Source organism: Trichomycterus rosablanca, chromosome 11 (genome assembly GCF_030014385.1).
Source record: "Trichomycterus rosablanca isolate fTriRos1 chromosome 11, fTriRos1.hap1, whole genome shotgun sequence".
In the NCBI taxonomy this organism is placed as follows: Eukaryota; Metazoa; Chordata; class Actinopteri; order Siluriformes; family Trichomycteridae; genus Trichomycterus; species Trichomycterus rosablanca.
In genome coordinates, this window is record NC_085998.1 from 29,279,254 (window position 1) to 29,302,279 (window position 23,026).

The 23,026-nt window shown below is 40.8% G+C and overlaps 1 protein-coding gene across 2 annotated transcripts in view; it reads right to left on the reverse strand.

Annotated features, from left to right (window-relative positions):
• Positions 1-23,026, reverse strand: part of iqch (IQ motif containing H) — a 64,721-nt gene that overhangs the window by 32,205 nt on the left and 9,490 nt on the right. For both annotated transcript variants that reach the window (XM_063004138.1, XM_063004139.1), the window contains exons 7-14: positions 22,854-22,964; positions 21,592-21,755; positions 20,171-20,707; positions 17,142-17,208; positions 15,396-15,479; positions 13,096-13,274; positions 8,002-8,274; positions 1,878-2,066 (exon numbers count right to left, since the gene is read on the reverse strand). In XM_063004138.1, the coding sequence (XP_062860208.1) occupies positions 1,878-2,066; positions 8,002-8,274; positions 13,096-13,274; positions 15,396-15,479; positions 17,142-17,208; positions 20,171-20,707; positions 21,592-21,755; positions 22,854-22,964 (1,604 nt within the window). The remainder of the gene's footprint in view (positions 1-1,877; positions 2,067-8,001; positions 8,275-13,095; positions 13,275-15,395; positions 15,480-17,141; positions 17,209-20,170; positions 20,708-21,591; positions 21,756-22,853; positions 22,965-23,026) is intronic.

The following is a 23,026-nucleotide window of genomic DNA, read 5'->3' on the forward strand; positions in this document are numbered from 1 at the left end:
GAATATGCTTTAGCAGAAGACTTGATTTACTCACTGAACAGAAGGTATTATTTGCCCATTATTCCTTATAAACGCTCCTGGAATTAAAAAGTTGGACTGATGATGCTGCATCATAATATTTTTAGCATTTACGCTTAAAATTTAATAGCATACGCTCATAAACATAAAAAACAGAGAACAGATGAACAAGCACTTTCTCGCGAACACCCCACCGTAAACACAACCATTCACATTTGGCAAAATTCATGTTTCCGAAGTAAGAGGCACTTAAATGGAACAAGTAAATTAACAGCGTTTTATGAATACGGATCTTTATAAAATAGATGACACGCCAGAGTAACCCCTGCGCTCCGCGTGCTGTTAGCCGGGCTTGCCATTGATTAAAAGGCTGGAGTGGTGGAATAAAGGCCGGCTCTGGCTTCCATATGGCTGTAAAGCCCTAAGGGTGTAGGGCCATTTCATCAGGCCCCAACTCCCTCGCCTCTCTCAGGGACCTCAGCTGGTGAAGAACCCCCCCCCCCCCCCCCCCCCCAGTCTCCCCCTCCTTGCTCCCCACACACACACACACACACCACCACTTTTCATTTAAACTGCCATCCCTTGCTTTCGCCATAATGGAGCTTGGCTGGGCCTTAGCAGCTCACCCCTGTAATTAACAGCGCCAGTGTTGCCACAATTACATCCCCTTACTCAGCCCTTGTGTAAATTAGGGACTGAGCTAATTGCTAAGAGGCCGGGTGCTAAGCCTTCTACGTATACGACAGAAATAAACACAGGACCCAGTTTTGCGTGCGGCCTATATGGTGATAACCTTGTAATTAGTTTACACAAAGCTTACAGTTTAATGGCAAAGCGAAGTAATTAATGCATGACAGAAAATCAAAAGACCCATTATAAGCCTATCAGGGATAAAGAGCAAAAGCTAGGGGAGCTACACGTAGCATTAGAGACATATTAAATCAATGTGTAGCTGCTTAGCAAATGCGTTTGTATTGAGTTAGGAGTTAGGACGCGATCCAATATGCTAACACCCAACCATTCCCAACAACTCTATTCACATTTCATACGAATTTACCTGACGAGCACTTTTTGACATCTCGGTTATAGTGATCTCTCATTATTTACTTATACAATTACTGATTGACTCATTGGGTCTGTCTAAAAAACCTAGTGAGCCCTCTATAAAGATGGCATTTTATGCCATCATACATGCGCTCCCGAGAAGGAGGCTGTCTGAATTCTTAGACGCCTTTAAAAATGCTGCCTTACACTGATCAGGCATAACATTATGACCCCCTTTTGCACTGTGACACCTTTCTATCAGAACCAGCATCAACTTCTTCAGCAATTTGAGCTACAGTAGCTCGTTCACATGCTCCAGCCTTTGCTCCCCACGTGCATCAATGAGCCTTGCCCGCCCATGACCCTGTCACCGGTTTACCACTGTTCCTTCCTTGGACCACTTTTAATAGGTACTGACCACTGCAGACCGGGAAAACACTAAAGAGCTGCAGTTTTGGAGATGCTCTGACCCAGTCGTCTAGACATCACAATTTGGCCCTTGTCAAACTTGCTCAAATCCTCATTTTTTTAACTACAGAAAGCAATTTTACAGGGCACAAGTTAACTCTATCTCCTGAATGTTAATAGAATGGCAAATTAAAAGTCCAGACCTTCACCCAATAAGGATGTTGTGGCTAAATGTCTTCCTCACCATGTCTTCCTCTGTGTGCACGTCTAATCATCAGCAACAGACAATGCTGCTAAAATTGGTTTTATCAGCTATTTAATACAAGGATCTTCATATTTAGGAGATAGATTAGAGAAATGCAGCTGTAGAACACAAGAAAGAGTGAACAAGACTGTAGAGACCTTACCTGAGCCCAGGCCGTCCTCCAGAGCTGTGGTCCGTGACGTCGATACTCCTGCAGAGCCCAGGGCATGAAGCTAACATGACACACATCAAAGTAGGCTATGCCACATCCACTCAACCCACCGTCCGTTTTAAAGAGCCAGCGCTGCACCTCTAAATGATCTGTGATCAGCTGAGAAAGACACTCATGGAGCTAAAAAATAAAGAAATAATTAATTATAATAAAATACACAAAACACAAATCATAAAACAGTACATTGGCCTGTAGCAATGTCTAGCTGTGCAGTTTATAGAGTTAGAAATCCTAATTTTATTTGGAGGGGGTTAAATATTTCCAAGTGCAACTGTGCAGTATATTCAAATAGCCATATAGCCCAACATCAGCTCAGCATCAGCATCTATAATTGATGGGATCCAATTCATTCCATTGTCAGTTGAATTTCATTCTACTTAACCAGGTACTGATTAAATAATCACCTGATCTAAATATTATTCTTGCAGTAGGTCCTGGTAGGTAGCAAAACAGTGCTAGTAGCAGAGGCATCATTAAAACAAATTTATTTGAACACATACCTACAGGACATGCTATGAAAATTCACTTTGGCACTACATGTACTACTGTATAATGCCCAGCATCTTTCTAAAAGATTGGGGGTTTAGGTTTTACATATTGACTAATGAGCATGTGAATATTTAATTCAGCAAACAAGGTCACAGAATCGTTTAGCTCTATGTCTAAGATGTTTAAGCCACTTAAACTGACCAGGCATAACATTATGACCACTGACAGGTGAAGTGAATAACACTGATTATCTCTTCATCACGGCACCTGTTAGTGGGTGGGATATATTAGGAAGCAAGTGAACATTTTATCCTCAAAGTTGATGTGTTAGAAGCAGGAAAAGGGGCGAGCGTAAGGACTTGAACATGTTTGACGAGGGCCAAATTGTGATGGCTAGACGACTGGGTCAAAACTGCAGCTTTTGTGGGGTGTTCCCGATGTGCAGTGGTCAGTATCTATCAAAAGTGGTACAAGGAAGGAACAGTGGTAAACCGGCGACAGGGTCATGGGCGGCCAAGGCTCATTGATGCACGTGGGGAGCGAAGGCTGACCCGATCCAACAGACGAGCTACTGTAGCTCAAATTGCTGAAGATGTTAATACTGGTTCTGATAGAAAGGTGTCAGACTACACAGTGCATCACAGTTTGTTGCATATGGGGCAGCAAAAGGGGGACCAACACAATATTAGGAAGGTGCTCATAATGTTTTGCCTCATAGGTGTATATGACTTGTAGATGTGGATGCAGTTTTAGTCAATGGTTGTGCAAACCTAACAGCTTTTCGATGCATTAAATTTCCGATGGATTAAATTTCGTTGAGGATGTGAGAGATCTCCAAGCCAGGACAAGATACATTTGTTTATTTTTTATTATTTAATTGTTTTATTTTTATTGTTCATAAATAATATTTTTATTATTTAATTGTTCCATTTTTATTGTTTATAAATATTTTTTATTATTTAACTGTTTCATTTTTATTGTTTATAAATATTTTTTATTATTTGTTTCATTTTCATTGTTTATAAAAATTTTTTATTATTTAATTGTTTCATTTTTATTGTTTATAAATATTTTTTAATTATTTAATTGTTTCATTTTTATTATTTATAAATAATATTTTGTATTATTTAATTGTTTCATTTTTATTGTTTATACAAATATTTTTTTATATTTAATTGCTTCATTTTAATTGTTTATAAATATTTTTTATTATTTAATTGTTTCATTTTTATTGTTTATAAATAATTGTTTTATTATTTAATTATTTCATTTTTGTTTATAAATAATATTTTTTATTATTTAATTGTTTCATTTTTATTGTTTATAAATAATATTTTGTATTATTTAATTGTTTAATTTTTTTTGTTTTAAAAAATATTTTTTATTATTTAATTGTTTCATTTTTATTGTTTATAAATAATATTTTTTATTATTTAATTGTTTCATTTTTATTGTTTATAAAAATATTTTTTATTATTTAATTGTTTTATTTTTATTGTTTATAAATAATATTTTTTATTATTTATTTTATAATTTTTTCGCTGCCTCTTCAAGGCGTAGACTTGAGACTTGACATATCAAGAATTTTATATTGAAATTATAATTTATTTGTTAAATACAGATAAAGTTGCACTTAAAATTTTGTTTTAAATGTTTGTACAGTGCTGTTAAACAAGCCAAAAATGCTGCAAAATGTTCTGTGTGTAAAAGTTAAAATAAAAACAGCAGTTTTGCGTAAGTGTGATGTTGTAGGTTCTGTATTTATTCCTTTAGAATATTTGTTTCACAGTCTGAGCATTGTTATGTAGATAGCTAGTTTAACCGTGGTGCATTGAGACATGTATTATTACTGCTTAGTTGTTTGAGAGAAGAAATGATACTCAGTATCGGTATCGGACATAAAAAAGTGGTATTGAGCCAGCGCTAGTTGCTGTCATCCTTAAAATTTTAAAGACAGCGGTTCATAAGGTCAGGGTCAACCAGAAGACATTGGGGTCAACCAAGCTACAGACCTCAGCGAATAAAAACAACTATCTACTGACCGGGATGACCAGCAACTTATTTGAATGTCACTCAACTCAACAACCATAAGATGACATAAAAGTACCCTTTCCTAAAGAATAACAAATGGGAGCTGGAGAAAAGTGCATGATAAGGATTGTTTGAAATAAGCTTCTAGGGCAAACACTGAGGTCGTACAAAGCTAGAAGCTCTTCATCAATCAGAAGCAAAGAAGATCCAGGCTGAAGTGTAAAAAAGACCATGACAATTGGACCATAGAGGCTGGAGTAAGGTCATTGTTTCTGTTCAGTCCAATTCTCAGCTTGGCCCAATGCCTGGTCATCTAATAGTCAGCAAGCCACAGTGTCTGACACCTACTGTGTGGGGGAACGGCTAAAAACTGTGGGTGCTTATCAAGTCTGGTAGGACCCATGAATCAAGCCAAGTACAAGGTTATCCTGGATGAAAACATGCTTCATTGTGCCCTGAAGGTGTTCCTCAACTCCTAGGAGGTCTTTTTTGCATAATTTGAGGTCTGTAACACTCTTTGGAATTTTGTAGTTTGCTGTCAGTAGTGAAAGGGGTGGCTCTGGGGCTAGTCAGACTCCGGCCACTAGGAGTCAACAGCGAGCCAGCAATCAGGCCTAAAGCTCAACACCTGTGCACAGGTTATAAAGGGACAGCGAAGCAGTCAGAATTTGCTGGGTCTTTGTCTCATTTGAGCAAACGCAGCCGGTAATCTGGGTAGAGGACTGAGAGCTTTCACTCTCACCCTCATTTCTATCTTGTCTCAAGTTTCTCTCTAGGAAATAAATAAATATATATTAGTTAGTAAATATTAAAATATAAGTTCTTCATTCTCTCAGTTAAATCTATTGTAGTTCTACTCTTGTGTTGGGAAAGGCTTTAGTTATAATTTCTTCTTTTCCTGAGGTGGCCAGTGTTTCCCCTGGCAGTCCTTTGTTCTCAGTTTTTCCCGCTCAAACATTTCCCCAAAACGGGTGGTTTTTGTGTTTCCATTTTTGTGTCTCTTTGAGTCTATTGGGTCTTAACCCACCTGAGTAGAGATATTTTCTATAGTGCCTACTTGGCTGAGTTGTTGAGTATTCGGTTGTAACACAGCAGCCTGGGTTCAAATCCCACTCAGGAAGTCTTTGTTTTTTTGTTCCACACTCAGACAACTAAGCATTTGGGTTCTAGTCCTAGCTAGTCTGGTAGCTCACCCTGTAAAGGCACCTGCGTGGTACACAGGAGGTATGTGTTCAAATCCACCACTGGGTGAGCACTATTACAAGTAGTTCGTAGAATAAAGAAAAGAGTCATGTTAGTCAAACACATACCAATAAATATTAAAACTCATTTTTCCAGAGCTGTTGATACACTCACATACGTGCACGACTGCTCATTTGTGTATTTATCCAATCAGCTAATCATGTGGCAGCAATGCAGTACATAGACATATACAGATATTGGCCAGTAGCATCTGGTAGTGCCTTGGACTGATGCATGGATGTTGGTGCCAATTAGCTGGATGTTTTATGTGCAAAAGCTATACAGAATGGTGCAAAAAATCTGGTGAACTGAAATTCTGTGGACAAAAACATACTGTTGATGAAATGCAGTGGTGGAGAATGGCCAGACTGGTTTAAGCTGACTAAAAGACTATGGTAATAATATGATAAATATTATAATATGAATAATTATATCTGCACTCATTTAAAGTAAACTCAAACCATTTGCAGAACCTTTTAAAACGGTGCAATATTTGTTAAACTTTTTAAAAGTTGTTAAAATATATTTATAAACACTGTTCTATCTTTATTTTCTTTAAACCTGCTGTAAAGTTGCAAATTCCCCCCTGTAGAACAATAACAATCTATCAAATAACCAGTTCTTTCAAACCTTGAGGGATATATGAAATGTTGGGCTGAATGTACTCAAAGTAATTGTGAATAAAAGAGCGCTGAACGGGAGTAAAACCAGAGTGAATCTGATAAGGGTCAAATCCCGATGGCCAGACAATTGTATCTGTCAAAGTATCTGCAAGACAACAAGGAGAGATAAGCCACAAACCGGCGACAGGTTGTTGGGCGGCGAAGACTCTCTTAAGGAAATGAAGGTGGTGTTGACATACGTTTGTCAATGTAGCGTATTATTTAAAACGTTTAAAGAAATGTATTGGCAAAATGCATGGACAGCTGTATAGCATAATCAACCCTAAACAGGCAGAATAATGTCTTTTGTAAAAACACTGCTGTCCATAAATATTGTCCAGATTTTTAAAAGACATTATTCTGCCTGTTTAGGGTTGATTATGCTATACAGCTGTCCATGCATTTTGCCAATACATTTCTTTAAACGTTTTAAATAATACGCTACATTGACAAACGTATGTCGACACCATAGCCTTCATTTTCTATTTCATATAGAGTCTTGTCCGCCCAACAACCTGTCGCCGGTTTGTGGCTTGTCTGTCCTTGCTGTTTTGGAGATATTTTGACCCAGTTGTCTGGGAGAGTTTTGTGCACAGAAAGACTAACAAAAATTAGCTTTAAGATTTTAAGTATATTTTGACATATTCTCTGATTTGTAAAAATGCCGCTGTCCATAAATATTGTCCAGATTTTTAAATCCGAGAATATGTCAAAATATACTTGACATCTTGAAGCTAAGTATTTTTAGCTTCTCTCACTCACATAAATGTGTGTGCATAGGGCATAGGGCAGTTGTAGTCTAGTGGTTAAGGTACTGGACTACTAATCGAAAGGTCGCTGGTTCAACAGGTTTCCACTGTTGGGCCCTTGAACAAGGCCCTTAACCCTCAATTGCTTAGACAATATACTGTCACAGTACTGTAAGTCACTTAGGATAAGTGTCTGCTAAATGCCAAAAATGTTTAATAAATAACCGTCCTTTTTGCTTCCTTTGAGATCTCTGTCCTTTCTGTTGTCTGCAGCTGTAATTTGTGACTGTATACACACGCATCAAACCCATTAAGAGCAGCGGAGGGGTCGTGACCTTGCCGGTACTACTGCAGATTTAATTGATAAAAGACCCCAAGGAAAGACAAGTCACAAACCGCCGACAGGTTGTTGGACGGCCAGGACTCATTGATGAGAAGAAATTTAAGGCTATGGTGTCTGGTACATTTACATTTTTGGCATTTTATCCAAAGCGACTTAAGCAATTAAGGGATAAGGGTCTTCCTCAACAGTGGCAATCTTAAAGTGGTGGGGCTTGAACCAGTGACCTTTGGATTAATAGTCCAGTACCTTAACCACTAGGCTACTAGGCAACTGTGACTCAAATCGCAAATTATTTTTAACACTGGTTATGAAGTGTATGTGCAAGTGAAGAGGACATGAAGACAGTGTCCGGTATGTCCCAAGACTTATAGATGAATATTAGATGTGCGATCTAAATATATTGGCTCATCAGTGTACATTTTATTAAGTAAAAATCTTAAATCGTAGGACTTACAGCAGCTTAGTTGGCTACTCAGTACTCCAAACTGCAAGCATGACTATTTTTTCCCAACTGAATTAAAAAAAATAATAAATCCAACCTGCTGCAAAGTATAGATGTCAGCATGTCCTGGGGGTGTGCTGACCCCAGCACTGCTGAAAATCCTCCTGGCTCCAGATTTCGTGCCATAGAGCTGCGCTACAGCGGGTTCCGGGCCCAGGACTGGGACCCCTAACTCATCGGCCACGGCAAGATCGTCCATGTGGGGGACGCCCCCAACGATATAGGCATGTTTCCCCTGGATCAGGTTTTTAATGCGGCGTAATGTGTGTGGGCTGTACTTCAGCAGTGTGGAGACACACATGGAGTGATTCTGTAAGACAGAGATATTAACAGGGGTTTAAGCATTACATTCATTATTAAATATAATTTCTGTGTATAATTTGTATAGTTTGTTTACACCTAACGTATTATATTCAATATCATGGGAATAAAGTTGGCATTGGCTGAACCTATAAGCTATAACAGCCTCCACTTTTCACTACATTATAACATAGCAACAGGGATACATTTCCATTCAGCCACAAGAGCATTTGTGCTGTCCAGTACTGATGATGGCTCACAGTGGGAGTCCCAAGGCCTTTTTTCTGCAAACTCAACAAAACATCTTAAACGCCTTGCCTTGTGAATAAGCTGAAAAGGACTTTGGCTTCCTCAAACTACTGGCTCTAGGTTAGAAGTGCTAGATCCTGTAAAATGTCTAGTATAGTCCAATTAGTTCCATTTTAGTCTAGTATAGTCCAACAGTATGGTCCAATTGCTGTAAAAATTGTACGGCACCAGTGAAGCAGAAAGGCTTGAGGGCTTTGCTCAAGGGTCCAACAGTGGCTGCATGGCAGAGCCTGAATTTGAACCGACCTTCCTATTGATAGCCCAACGCTCTACACGCTAGGCTACAACTACCAGAAGACACTTTTTATAGCTGGTTGAGTGTGTGTGCGCCTGGTCATGGTCGCACGAGTACGGTTTCATTAGGAATCAGTGGACATAGGGCATGAACACACCCCAGGGCTTCAACCAACATGTCTGTGTAGACGCCCCGACCAGCCGATAGCAACGCTGAGATCAGGGTTCGATTGGTGGGCTACAGTAACAGACCGCTGCACCACTCAAGCACTCTGTTAGCAATAAGGGAAATAGAAAACGCACTTTTTATGTCTACATACTTTTGGCAATGTAGTGTATAGTTTGACACGTGTCTAAATAAATGTATTGGCAAAATGCATGGACAGCTGTATAGCATAATCAACCCCAAACAGAATAATGGCTTAAATATATGTACAATACAGATAATATTTATATAATTAATTTTTTTTTTTACTCTTTCTGTGCACAAAACTCTCTCACATCAATGTGTTTGCATAAATAACCGTCCTTTCTGCTTCCTTTTAGGTCTCGGTCCTTTCTATTGTCTGCAGCGGTAATTTGTGACTGTACACACATGCATCGAGCCCATTAAGAGCAGCCGGAGGGGTCGTGACCTTTCCTGTACTACTGCAGGTTCGATTGATAAAAGACCGCCGAGGGGAGGCACCGGGCCGCGCTTTCCCTCCCGCCCATCCTTCCCGCACACTAAGCGATGGGCTCCTTGGGACTCGCACTAATTACTTCACATCTGTATTTATTTGATCCATACGGAGTTTTCCCTCCCGTCACTGGCATCGGTGAGCAGCGATTCATCCCGCTGACAGGCCTGGCTGAGCTTACACACGCCGATAGGGAAAAGCGGAGAGTGCCTTGCGTGCTTCGCTGCGAGCTAGCGGCGGCCGGGCAGTAAGTAAGGCTGCCATGTGGGAAACAATGCAGAGCCACTTACGTCGTATTGATATGCAGTAAACATGAGCGGCCGGATCGAACGTGAGCAGGACGCGGCCTGCTAAGAAGCCTTTTGTTTAATCAGGACCTGAGCCGGCTGCTATTAGATATTGGATTGTCCTGCGCATTAAAATACGAGCGATTGCAAATACGGGCGATTACAATGATTTGCAGTTACAATTAAAACGAGAGGTAACCTTTAACCTAAGTAAAAACCATAGCAGCACTTCATTAATAATTAACTTTTTAATCTAGTGTCCTTATTTATTCATACACATTTCACAAACACCTATAAAACAGGCTAATAAAAAGGCAGATACATTTTTCTTAGATAAATATTAGGAAAACAAACATTTCATCACCAAGACCTTGGTGCATAACTGGAAAAGGTGGGGGGGACACAGGGACGCGTATTCATTACTGAGATTTACCAACAAAATACCTCAGACACCCCCAACAGGACAATAGCAGATTTACAAGACATTATAACCAGCTGGAATGCTTTATTTAATCCAATATAAACCAAACCCGGAAGTTGGTAGAGTGGGTGCTTTACAGTAGCATGGTTTTCTAGGTCCTGGGCTCGATTATTGCTAATATTATTGCTTTGGGTCACTGTTTTCGAGGGGTTCTGTGTGTTCCCCCTGTGTTCACAAGGCTTAACTAGAACCCACTGGAACCCTGACCCAGATAAACTGGATATTGAACATATAAAGTGCATACAGAAGCAACCCAGGGATACTAAAATAAAACAGCTGGACACAATAATGAAAACCCAAGAATAAATGAACAAGGAGATAATAGGTACAACCACTATGTCTCTAAAATAGATTTAATTCTTCCTTAAATGCTGTGATGATTTTTGGTGAATAGTTAGTAAGGAAATCAAGTGGTTGGATGGAATAGGTGGAGACCTGAGTGTCTGTCTGCACTCCTGAACTCAAGCTCTCTTCTCATGTTTAGTTAATGGTATTTTGTCCACCCCCTGTATTTTTATTCTTGTTGTGCTCTTGTGTTTAGTACAATAATGAAAACCCAACAACAATAAACGAGCAGGGGGATGATGAGTAGAACCACTTTTTGTCTCTAGTAGATTTAATACTTCATAAAATGCTATAATACAAGTTCCTAATGGTTTTTGGTGGGAAGTTAGGAAAAAAATCAAGTGGTTGGATGAAAAATCTGTTGATGCATGCTCAATAATCCAGGTAAACAAATCCACAAAGTTGAATCAGTTCATCTGGACACAAGTTTGTTGTAGAGATACGTTTCGTCACTCAATCGGATTGAGTGACGAAACGTATCTCTACAACAAACTTGTGTCCAGATGAACTGATTCAACTTTGTGGGGTTGGATGAAAAAGTTGTAGACCCAAGTGTCTGCATACACTCCCAAACTTTTTATTCTTATTGTGTTCCTGTGGTAGTCCAATAATGAAAAACAGACAACAATAAATGAACAGGAAGCTAATAAGTACGACCACTTTTTGTCTCTAGAATAGCTTCATTCTGTTCTAAAAATGCTGTGATTCAAGAGGTTGGATGGAATAGGTGAAGACCTGAGTGTCAGCCTACACTCCTGTATCTAAGCTCAGGTTTAGTTTCTGGTATTTTGTCCACTCATTGTATTTTAATACACTCACTGTTTAGTACACTGAATTAAAATGGAACTAATGGGAACTAATGTGACTAAACTAAAATGAAACTTTGAATATACAGTAGTACTGCTGAAAACTGTTGTTTTAGAAGTACACTTGGTAGACTAAGCTGACATGTCTTTATGAGAGAAAAAAATAAAATACCCTAAGAAAACACATGCAGACAAAAAACATATACCAAACTCCACAGACTGCAACCCTAATGCGATGAAAAAACCTCATGACCCTGACGATCTCGAGCTCTTGAGTTCAAATCTCGGCTGTAGTATCGACTGACTGGGCTCTGACAGACGTAAATGGCTGTGTCTGAGGGAGGAAATAGACACTGGGTGTGTTCGAAAACCTAGGGAGCTGTCTTACTGTCTACATAGGCAGCTGCCTCAGTAGAGAGGATTCTAATAAGTCATAGACTCATAAGTCAGGTTATTCGAACGCACTGCTTAGACAGCGATAACAGCAGGTTTTGCTTACTAAGCTAACACAGTTAGCATCATGCCATTCAAACCAATGGGATGAGGTGGCACAACACGCTAGCATGTCAACTAAGGTCTCCCTCCGTGTACCAAAAATGGTTCAACTGTCCCTGACGAGCCCGAATTTGCAAATAAATACGCTTGTACACGTTTATACAAATTAAAAATCAATTATAATTTATTTACTTTTAAAAGTAACTCTGTTCAGATCTCCACACCATCCGCAATGTTTTTTTTTTTTTTTTGTGAGAAAAGTTGTGCCGCAATGAATGCTGGGATTGCCTTGGCCGCTCAGGCAGCATCGGATGCTACCTCGTTCTTAAGTCAAAAAACATTGAAATTTTAAGATGCCTTAGTAGACAGCATTTTAAGGCATCTAGGATTTCGAACAGCCTCCTTCTCGGGAGCGCGCATAGGATGACGTAAAATGCTGTCTATGTAGAGAGCGCACTAGGTTTTCGAACACACCCACTGTCTCTGGTCAGTGAAAAGAAGTGGTTGGTGACTACATGTGTGTCAGAGGGGGTGTGAGAGTCTACATCTCTCCTCACTCAGGGTGAGAAAGTTACTTGGAAACTGGATACAAAAGCTGGAACTTAACCCCCATGGCACACAGATTTGTGGAATTGTAGAAGTCTGTTATTCTTTAAATGTTAATATGAACAAACAATTATGAAATCATGAAAATGAACAAAAAAATCATGAATCCCTGTTTATAAATGGACCATTTTAAATATCTTGAGGTAATATCAGTACATTAATATTAGTAGTATTTATTATTACTCTAGTGTTTATTATTACACTAATATTTATTAGGGTGGCACGGTGGCTTGGTGGCTTGGTGGGTAGCACTGTCACCTCACAGCAAGAAGGTCCTGGGTTTGATTCCCAGGTGGAGCGATTCGGGTCCTTTCTGTGTGGAGTTTTCATGTTCTTCATGTGTCTGTGTGGGTTTCCTTCAGGTGCTCCGGTTTCCTCCCACAGTCCAAAAACATGCAAGTGAGGTGAATTGAAGCTACTAAAAACCTATCCAGGGTGATTCCTGTCTTTTGCCACCACAACCCTGAATAGGATAAAGTGGTAATACTGCGTAAAACAGACTTTTACTATGTACCTCATACTAAAAACTAAAGGAAACGTAGTGAAAAGGTATTAATAGCTGGTGTGTGTGTGTGTAGTGCACCTTACTGGAAAGTGCTGATGTGCCGCAGGTGTGAGGATGGTAAAGCGTTCGGCACAGCTAGAAGAAAAATCGGTGCTCTTTCCAGTCTCCACAGCTCCATGCAGACCCAGCAGCTGAGTGTAGTAGTGGATCAAGTCTTCTCCCAGCCGTACGGGACACACATAGATCACCTCCACGTTCTTATCTAGGTCAAAAAGTTACAACGTGGCAAATAAAATTAGCACTTTGTTCAAAACTAGAGGGTGGCAGAGCGGCACAGCTGGTACAGTAATACGGTCCTGCAAACCAGGGGTTTGATCTTTCAACGGTTGCCACACTTGTTTCATTTGGGTACATCAATAAATGCAGACAGCAGATTGGCTTTTTTTGTGTGTGTGTGTGTGAGCTAAAGTGAACTTTGTCCAGCCTGCCACACACCCTCCGCGTCCCTGACCAGAATGAGGAGGTTGACAAAAAATATATATGAATAAATGAATGGGAAACTTCATGTTGTACAGCTGTGCTATCAAATTTTAATGCTGTTTACCGTGTATAAAACAAGCCTCGACTAAATAACACTTATAAAACTTATAGAATAAATAGTTTAAAGCAAAACAGTCCCAGTTAATTATATTTGTGAGGTTAGAAAAGACTGTACAAAAATCCTTAAAATATTGAGTAGGACAAAGCTAGAAAAGCTGGACCATCAGAGTTACTCTGTCTGTATTATGCAGGGAAGGAAGCCAACTCCTGTAAATCAACATGGTGGCATAAACTAGGCATAACAACTAGAAGGTGCCTGATAACAAAAAGGCAGGTCTGGAAAATACTGCTTGCTACCAGCTTGATAAAACCATAATGCATAATACTGAAGTCAAAAATCGGGTGGCGCAGCGGTAAAATACTTTCGCCCACTACTGCTATTTGTGGTGCTATTTGTGGTGCTATTGGCCGGTCGGACGCCTACACAGACATGATCTGCTTTCGGGGGTGGATTGGTGTGTGGTTGAACAATCTGGCTATTAGGAATGCACTTGTCAGTGTGTTTCCAAGGCTGGATAAAATAAGGAGGGTTGCATCAGGAAGGGCATCCGGTGTCAAAACCGTGCCAAGTCAGGTATGTGGACTGATCAGCTGTGGCAACCCCTTTAAATATAGGAGCAGCCAAAATGAATTAAAAATATATATACTTAAATATACTAAACATACAAATAATATACTACTATAATGAAGTACTATCAGTACATGACCAGCTTAACTTTGGACATATTTTTAAAATGTTTGTGTGTAAGACTATTGACTGTTGGTCAGAGCAACACAAAGGTCACTTAGGGTCAAAGTTATGACACTGTAGCCCTCTTAAAAGCATAAAAAATAATAGAATTTGACACAAAAATGCATGTCAATTTTCAGGATTTATTTTTCTGATTTTTAGATTTATTTAATTTGAGATCATTTCCTACATACACTATATGGTCAAAAGTATGTGGACACTTGACCATTAGCTTTTTGGACATCCCATTTCAAAAACAAATTATATTAAAATAGCATGACCTCTATGTCATCAACAACAGCCACTCTTCTAAAAAGACTTTGAAGCAAGTCTGTGGGAATGTGTGCCCAGTCAGTATAAAGAGCATTCGTCAAGAAAGCCTCAGTTGCTGTTCCAGTTCATTCCCAAGCTGTTCGTTGTGGCTGAGGTCAGGGTACTGTGCGGGCCACTGGAGTTTCCTTAAATCAAGTTTTAATTCATGGCTTTATAGACCAGGGTTTTTTTAACTTTTTTTCAAGTAACCCACATTTTGTCCATGAATCTGACCCAGGCAACACGAACAATGCATTAAAATGAAAAATGCTCAATTAATAAAATGATGGTAATCTGATCCAACTGTGGTTTACAAGATGTAATGTAAAGCCTCCACAAGAGGTGTTTGTGTACACATTTAATTTCGTGTTTGTGCCTGTTAAAATGTGTTCATTTAATTATTATTTTTCTCTGTGACCTATGTTGCTGGCTCACGACCCACCCAAGGGTCATGACCCAGGGTTTGAAAAAACCCTGCTATAGACCATGCTTTGAGCACAGGGGCACAGTATTGCTGGTGCAGGGAAGGGTCTTCATTAAACTGCTGCTGGTGGCACAGTGGGTAGCACTGTCACCTCACAGCGAGAAGGTCCTGGGTTCGATTCCCAGGCAGAGAGGTCCGAGAGGTTTCCTCCCATGGAGATACAAAATTGGCTGTGATGGTTTGACATTGAACTTGAACTGATGAATCATGTGTAACCTGTAACTACCTGTCCTGTCAGGAATGTAACCAGGTCTTACCTATGACATCACACAGACGGCCAATCTGGGTGTTTTGAAGTACATCAAACCTTCTGATACGGGAACGCTGCTGCTGAGAGTATCCTTACACACACACAAACACACACACACACACAGTTAAAAGTTAAAAATACACCTCTATTATAAGACATATAGATCCAGAACTCTGAACAGACTGTTCTACTTTAAGCACATAAAGGTAATTAAATGATTAAATGCAGCTGAACTATCAGAGTGTAGCAATAAAAGCAATAGGGTTCAACTTCTTAATTATCCAAGCTCACACAGCACTCGTCTCAGCCTCCCCCAGAGTGAATACAGCACTCCATCTGCTGCTAATTACCATCCACACTCTTCACTTCATCATCCGATCGGAGCACAGATCTAACCGCTAGACAACTAACGCTTAGAATAGATGATAAATACGAACCGAAGGAAAGTTTGTGAATCCTTCAGAAAACTACTTCACATGGAACTGCTGAATCAATCCACTGCTGCAAACCTTCCAGTGGCTGCTGACTTTATTTATTTATTCATTCATTATCTGTTTTACCACTGCTTTGATCCTATTTAGGGTTGCAGTGGGTACGATTCACTGAGCAAATACCTAGGGGGACTTTTTTAGTATCTTCAGTTATCCTGACTGCATGTCTTTGGACTGTGGGAGGAAAATGAAACACCCAAAGGAAACCCACACAGAAAGGACCCAGACTGCTCAACCTCACAGCTAAAAGGGTTTGAATCCCCGGCCAGGCAACTAGGGTCCTTTCTGTTTGGAGTTTGCATATTCTCCTTGTGTCAGCATGGGTTTCCTCCAGGTACTTCAGTTTCCTCCCACAAGCCCTAAGACATACAGTCAGGACAACTGGAGCACTCACTGTCCATTTTATCAGCTCCTCTTGCCATATAGAAGCACTTTGTAGTTCTACAATTACTGACTGGAGTCCATCTGTTTCTCTGCATGCTTTGTTAGTCCTCTTTCATGCTGTTCTTCAATGGTCAGGACCCCCACAGGACCACTACAGAGCAGGTATTATTTAGGTGGTGGATCATTCTCAGCACTGCAGTGACACTGACATGGTGGTGGTGTGTTAGTGTGTGTTGTGCTGGTATTAGTGGATAAAACACAACAATGCTGCTGGAGTTTTTAAACACCCCACTGTCACTGCTGGACTGAGAGTAGTCCACCAACCAAAAATATATCCAGCCAACAGTGCCCCGTGGGCAGCGTCCTATGACCACTGATGAAGGTCTAGAAGATGAGCAACTCAAACAGCAGCAATAGATGAGTGATCGTCTCTGACTTTACATCTACAAGGTGGACCAACTAGGTAGGAGTGTCTAATAGAGTGGACAGTGAGTGGACACGGTATTTAAAAACTCCAACAGCGATGCTGTGTCTGATTCACTCATACAAGCACAACACACACTAACACACCACCACCATGTCATTGTCACTGCAGTGCTGAGAATCATCCACCACCTAAGTACTACCTGCTCTGTGTTGGTCCTGTGGGGGTCCTGACCATTGAAGAACAGGGTGAAAGCTAGTTTAGAAGATATGCAGAGAAACAGATGGACCTACAGTCAGAAATTGTAGAACCACAAAGTGCTTCTATATGGTAAGTGGCGCTGAAAAAATGGACAGTGATTGTAGAAACAAGGAGGTGGTTTTAATGTTATGGCTCCAGCACCCCCCCACGACCGATAAACGGTTAAGAAAGTGAATGAGTGAGTGAGTATTACCTAAAGAAGGCATGTGGATGATAGTCCTCTTGGAGTTGATAATGTGATTCCAGTTAGCAGCTAACCACTGCCCAGTACAGACCAAACACCGAGGAGTGGCAAGCAAGAAACAGACACGTACACACACACACACACACACACACACACACACAGAGCATCAACGTTAACAACAAAAACACAGCAAATTACACTCATCTATCTCTCTGGGCTTCGAGGTGCCAAGTCAAGCATGAATCGTATTCATTAAATCAGCTAAGTGCATACTTCAAAACATCTTCCCTCTATTAATTCAATTAGCAGGTTACATGATGCTATCTGCCAGGGGTACATTAAGGCTTAATTAACACTGTTTGACTGCTTAAAGCACAGAAACACGCACAGGCGTCGGTCTGCTCATGCAGCGAGTGACGGTATTAACAAAGGAAGGTGTTGAGTCGTAATTAAGAGACATGCAAAATTCATAAAGATGTTACGAGGATGTCAGCGCAGATAAAACATCTGTTCTGACGACTGGAAATGATGAACCATGTCATTGTACAACTCTGCAGAGGTCCCATCTTTCATAGCGTGAGTACCTCAGCAGTGGAATTTCATTTGTAACAGTCTTGTTTAAACAATACAAAGCCAGGAAAAGCAAAGAGCAGATTTATAGTGACTGGTGAAGTTCACGTCTCCAGGGGGCTTGTAGTTTAATGTCAACGTACTACATAATAAACAACCCCAAATCAGAAAAAGTTGGGACAGCATGGAAAATGCAAATAATAAAAAAACACAGTTTTTTACATGTGTAAGACAGTATGAATCTGGTCAACTTCATTCATGTATTAATAAACATCCATTCCTGCATTTCATGCCTGCAACACATTCCAAAAAAAGTTGGCACAGTAAAGCATTTACCACTTTGTAATGTTGCCATACGTTTTGGCACCGAGGATACCAAGTGGCATGTGGTTTTTCATTGTCTTGTTGAAAAATGCATGGACGTCCCTGGAAAAGACGACGTCTTGAAGGCAGCACATGTTGCTCTAAGATCTCAATGTACTTTTCTGCATTAATGCTGCCATCACAGAAGTGTAAATCAAGGGCACTGACACCGCCCCATACCATGACAGACCCTGGCTTTTGGACTTGTTTCTGATAACAGTCGGGATGGTCCTACTGGTCTTAGGTCCGGAGCACATGGCATCCATTTTTTCCAAAAAACACCTGAAATGCTGATTCATCTGACCACAATACATGTTTCCACTGTGTGGTGGTCCATCCTAGATGCCTCTGAGCCCAGAGAAGTCGACACCGCTTCTGGACATGGTTAACATAAGGCTTCTTTTTTGCACAGTAAAGTATTAAGTGGCATTTGTGCATGTAACTCTGTATTGTACTGCTTGGCAAAGGTTTGCCAAAGTAATCCCTCACCCATGTGGTTATATCAGCTATTGTTGAGTGGCGGTTCTTGATGCAGTGCTGTCTGAGGGATCAAAGATCACGGGCGTTCAGCTTAAGCTTGCGCCCTTGGCCTTTAGGCACTGAAATTCCTCCGGATTCCTTGAATGATTTAATGATATTATGCACTGTAGAGGGAGAAATATGCAAATCCCTTCCAATCTTTCTTTCAGGTACATGGTTTTTAAACATTTCAATCATTTTCTCACACATTTGTTGACAAACTGGAGATCATCTGATCATCTTTGCTCATCAAAGACTCAGCCTTTCCTGTATGCTGCTTTTGTACCAAACCATGACTACAATCACCTGACATCATCTATTTTGAATCACATCATTATTTAGTTTTTTTATCTCATTACTAGGCCTAAATTGCCCCCGTCCCAATTTTTTTGGAATGTGTTGCAGGCCTGAAATGCAGGAATGGATGTTTATTAATAAATGAAATGAAGTTGAGCAGATAAAACATGACATATCTCTGGTTCATCCTGTCTGCAATCAAATAAAAGTCAAAGTAAATGTAAGGAGTTGGGTTGTATTATGTAGCATGACAAGCATTTAAGTGCTACATACAGTGCTGTGTCAAAGTATTTGCTCCCTGTCCGATCACACTTAACACAGGTTGGACACATGTCGGAGGAAGTTGTACCAGCAACAGCGGATTCACAATCAGGAATTGGAAAGGGATTGTGAGATAAAAAGGGAGCAAATCCAGAGGAAAGAAACAGCCTGTTAGTGTGAGTAAATTAACAACTAGGCCAATATTTTCAGTTTAAAGGGGCATTTATTTTTTCACATTGATGAGAGGTCTTTTTCATGCTCACCTCGTCTTAATTAACAAATTTGCAATAATAGAGAAAATAGGAAGGGACAGAAACTACACTACAGAATCCTCAGGGTCAGAGTGCCAATCCATCACAGTAGTTCAGCCACCCTTCCCCTCAGACCTGGCCAATCATGTCTTTATAGACACCCGGCCAACCAGTAACCCTGCCGAGATTCGAACCTGCACCTCAGCAGTGATGGGCTAGTGTAATAGACCTGTAGAATCCTAAACAAATTCTTAAATCTGATTTATTAAATTCTAATTTACCAAGATTTGCTAAAGCAAGGGCACTAATTTGCATGTGCAGTAAAAAAGCACATACAGTATGTAGTTAGCAGATTCAGCCTCCCATGTTTGTGTTTCAGCCCCTGTCTCTGGGAGAACATGGTTAGGAAGGCTTTGATTATTGCCCTTGTGTGTGCGTTAAGGTGTGAATGTGTTTGTGTGTCTGTCCTGCGATGGACTGGCGCCCTGTCCAGGGTGTTTCTGTGTGCCTTGCGCCCATTGAGAGCTGGAATAGGCTCCAGCGCCACTGCGACCCTGCTTAGGATAAACAACTTAGAAAATAAGTGAGTGAGTGTACTGGTAAATATGAAATATTAAGTTAATATGAATAGCACATAGGATGACGTTTGGGACACAGCCAAGAAATCAACTATGTTTACATGAGTAAAAATCACAGATAACATGTACATTAAATGTGATTTGATGTCTGGCAAGCTATACACACTATATATTAATAGTATATGTGGGTGCATCTAACCTCTGCCCTGCTGTGGAAATTCTCCAGGTGACGGAGGCGGGTGGTCCGCAGGCTCTTCCTCACACGCCTCCGCTGGATATGCAGCCAGCAGAAAATGCCAATGGTTCGAGCAGCCCACTTGCGTTTGTTTTGACGCAGGTAATCGCTTCGAGCGCGGTGTCGCCTCCAGCAGGCCTGAATGTGCACCGCTGCCGCCTGCTCCCCACCCTCGCCCCTGTATCTCTGCCCAGGGTGGTTAATCAGCTCCAGTACCTCCTTTTTGTTTTCCAGAACTGAAAGAAGGCAGTCGGGCCTGCCCCGGTGCAGCTTGCCGCTCTGCACCAGGGCCACGAGGCGCTCCCCGCACACCTGTGCATGAGGCACGGCAAACTGGCGCAGCAGTCGTTCCAGCTGCCACACTGCCTCCAGCACGGCGGCCCAACACAGACTGAAGCTCTGTTCGAAGGCGCAGAAGTCAGAAGCGTGGGGATCAACGCGGCCCTCCGATATGCTGAAACTGTGCTGGCTGACGGGGGATGCTGTCAGTGCTGGAAGACGCTGAACACATGAGAAACAGACATGGTGTTAGTTTATACTGTATCAAGCACAACCTGTCATGTCTCTGATAAGCATTTCAGTAATGTCATGTCAGGTGTTATACACTCTCATGAGTCATAACAGTTGATGGCATTTATAACAGAAGTGTTATGTCAATTGATTCATTTATTTATTCATTGTATTTTTACCACCGCTTTATCCTAATTGGGGTTGCGGAGGGTACAATTCACTGGATGAAATGCAGGAAACACCCTGGACAGGTTGCCAGTGTTCTACCATGCACTGTCTCCTTAAAAAACAGTTAAGTAGTCAACAAAGAATCATGTACAGGCTTTAAAGACTGGCATGTGTACTATTTTAAGTAATACGTCCTAATATAAATAAATATTTGGAGGGCAGTTGTAGCCTAGTGGTTAAAATACTGAATTAGTAATCACAAGGTCGCTGGTTCAAGTCCCACCACTACCAGACTGCCACTGTTGTACCTTTGAGCAAGACACTTAACCCTCAATTGCTTAGACAAGTACTGTAAGTCACTATGGATAAAGGCGTCTGCTAAATGCCGAAAATCTACATTTAAATGCTATTGTGTGGCAGAGGGGTAAAGTATGCTAGCCCAATACTTTTGAGATCCAGGAATCCATGTTCGAATCCCATCGGCTGGTCAGACGACTACTCGGACATGCACGAGGAACGGTTGTTACCACGGATAGTCTGTGAAAGCCCGTCTCTGGTGGGTAAAAAGAAGTAGTTGGCGAGTGTGCACGTGTTGCAGGGAGGTCAGTGATTGTCTCTGGCTGTCCTTGGTCAGAGCAGTCTCAGAAACGAATTGCTGAAACGAATATTACTTGATTATGAATTACAAGCAAATTTGCTGGTGATACCTGAGAGTTGTAAAGGAGGATTCTGCAATCAGAGGCAGCAGAGGGAGGTGGAGTCATTGTAGCCCATGAGGATCGACACAGTGGGTCAGGAGTTGCAGAAACCTGAGTGGAACCCTTAGTCCGTCTCATGGCTGGCAGCTGTTTCTCGTCCTTGTTACACACATCTGTCCACAAATCACAATATCAAACCTGATGAAAGCTCTTTTTAGGCTTTTTCAGCTAAAAAATATTTTCTATTGGCTTGAAACATTAGGACCACCCCCAAAAATGAAATGGCAATGCATATTTCATAATTATTGAGCATGTGATGGTTAGGGTTATATTAAATGTTGAGCTGATGGTAGTTACTAGAGGTACAGGTACATGTGCTGAGTGCAGCAGATATGATCAGGCTAAAAGACCTGAGTGACTTTGATAAGGCCAATATTGTGCCTCATATGTGTACAAATATACACTGATTAGCCATAACATTAAAAAACACCACCTTGTTTCTACACTGTCCATTTTATCAGCTCCTCTTACCATATAGAAGCACTTTGTAGTTCTACAATTACTGACTGGAGTCCATCTGTTTCTCTACATACCTTTTTAGCCTGCTTTCATGCTGTTCTTCAATGGTCAGGACCCCCACAGGACCACCACAGAGCAGATATTACTTAGGTGGTGGATCATTCTCAGCACTGCAGTGACACTGACATGATGGTGGTGTGTTAGTGTGTGTTGTGCTGGTATGAGTGGATAAGACACAGCAATGATGATGGAGTTTTTAAACACCTCACTGTCAGTGCTGGACTGAGAATAGTCCACCAACCAAAAATATATCCAGCCAACAGCGCCCTGTATGCAGTGTCCTGTGACCACCGATGAAGGTCTAGAAGATGAGCAACTCAAGCAGCAGCAATAGATGAGCGATCGTCTCTGACTTTAAATCTACAAGGTGGACCAACTAGGTAGGAGTGTCTAACAGAGTGGACAGTAAGTGGACACAGTATTTAAAAACTCCAGCAGCACTGCTGTGTCTGATTCACTCATATCAGCACAACACACACTAACACACCACCACCATGTCAGTGTCACTGCAGTGCTGAGAATGAATGAAAGGGGGCTAACAAAGCTGATCAAATGGACAGTGAGTGTAGAAACAAGGAGGTGGTATTAATGTCATGGCTGATCAGTGTATATATCCACAATTCTAAATCTTAATTCTATATTGCTATAAAAGCTTACACTTAGGATAGACTTAAACAGGAAACATGTCTGACCCATCTTTTTAGGCATGTTGTCCAGTCTCTGATGCTGGGATGCTGCTTTGTGCTTAACAGGAATAGGAACCAAACAATGAGCCTGATCTTTCTTTAAGAAACTGCCAGTTCCTGCAAAACAAATACAGAGTCTATTAATACAACCGTATAATAAGTCACGTTCATTCTGATCA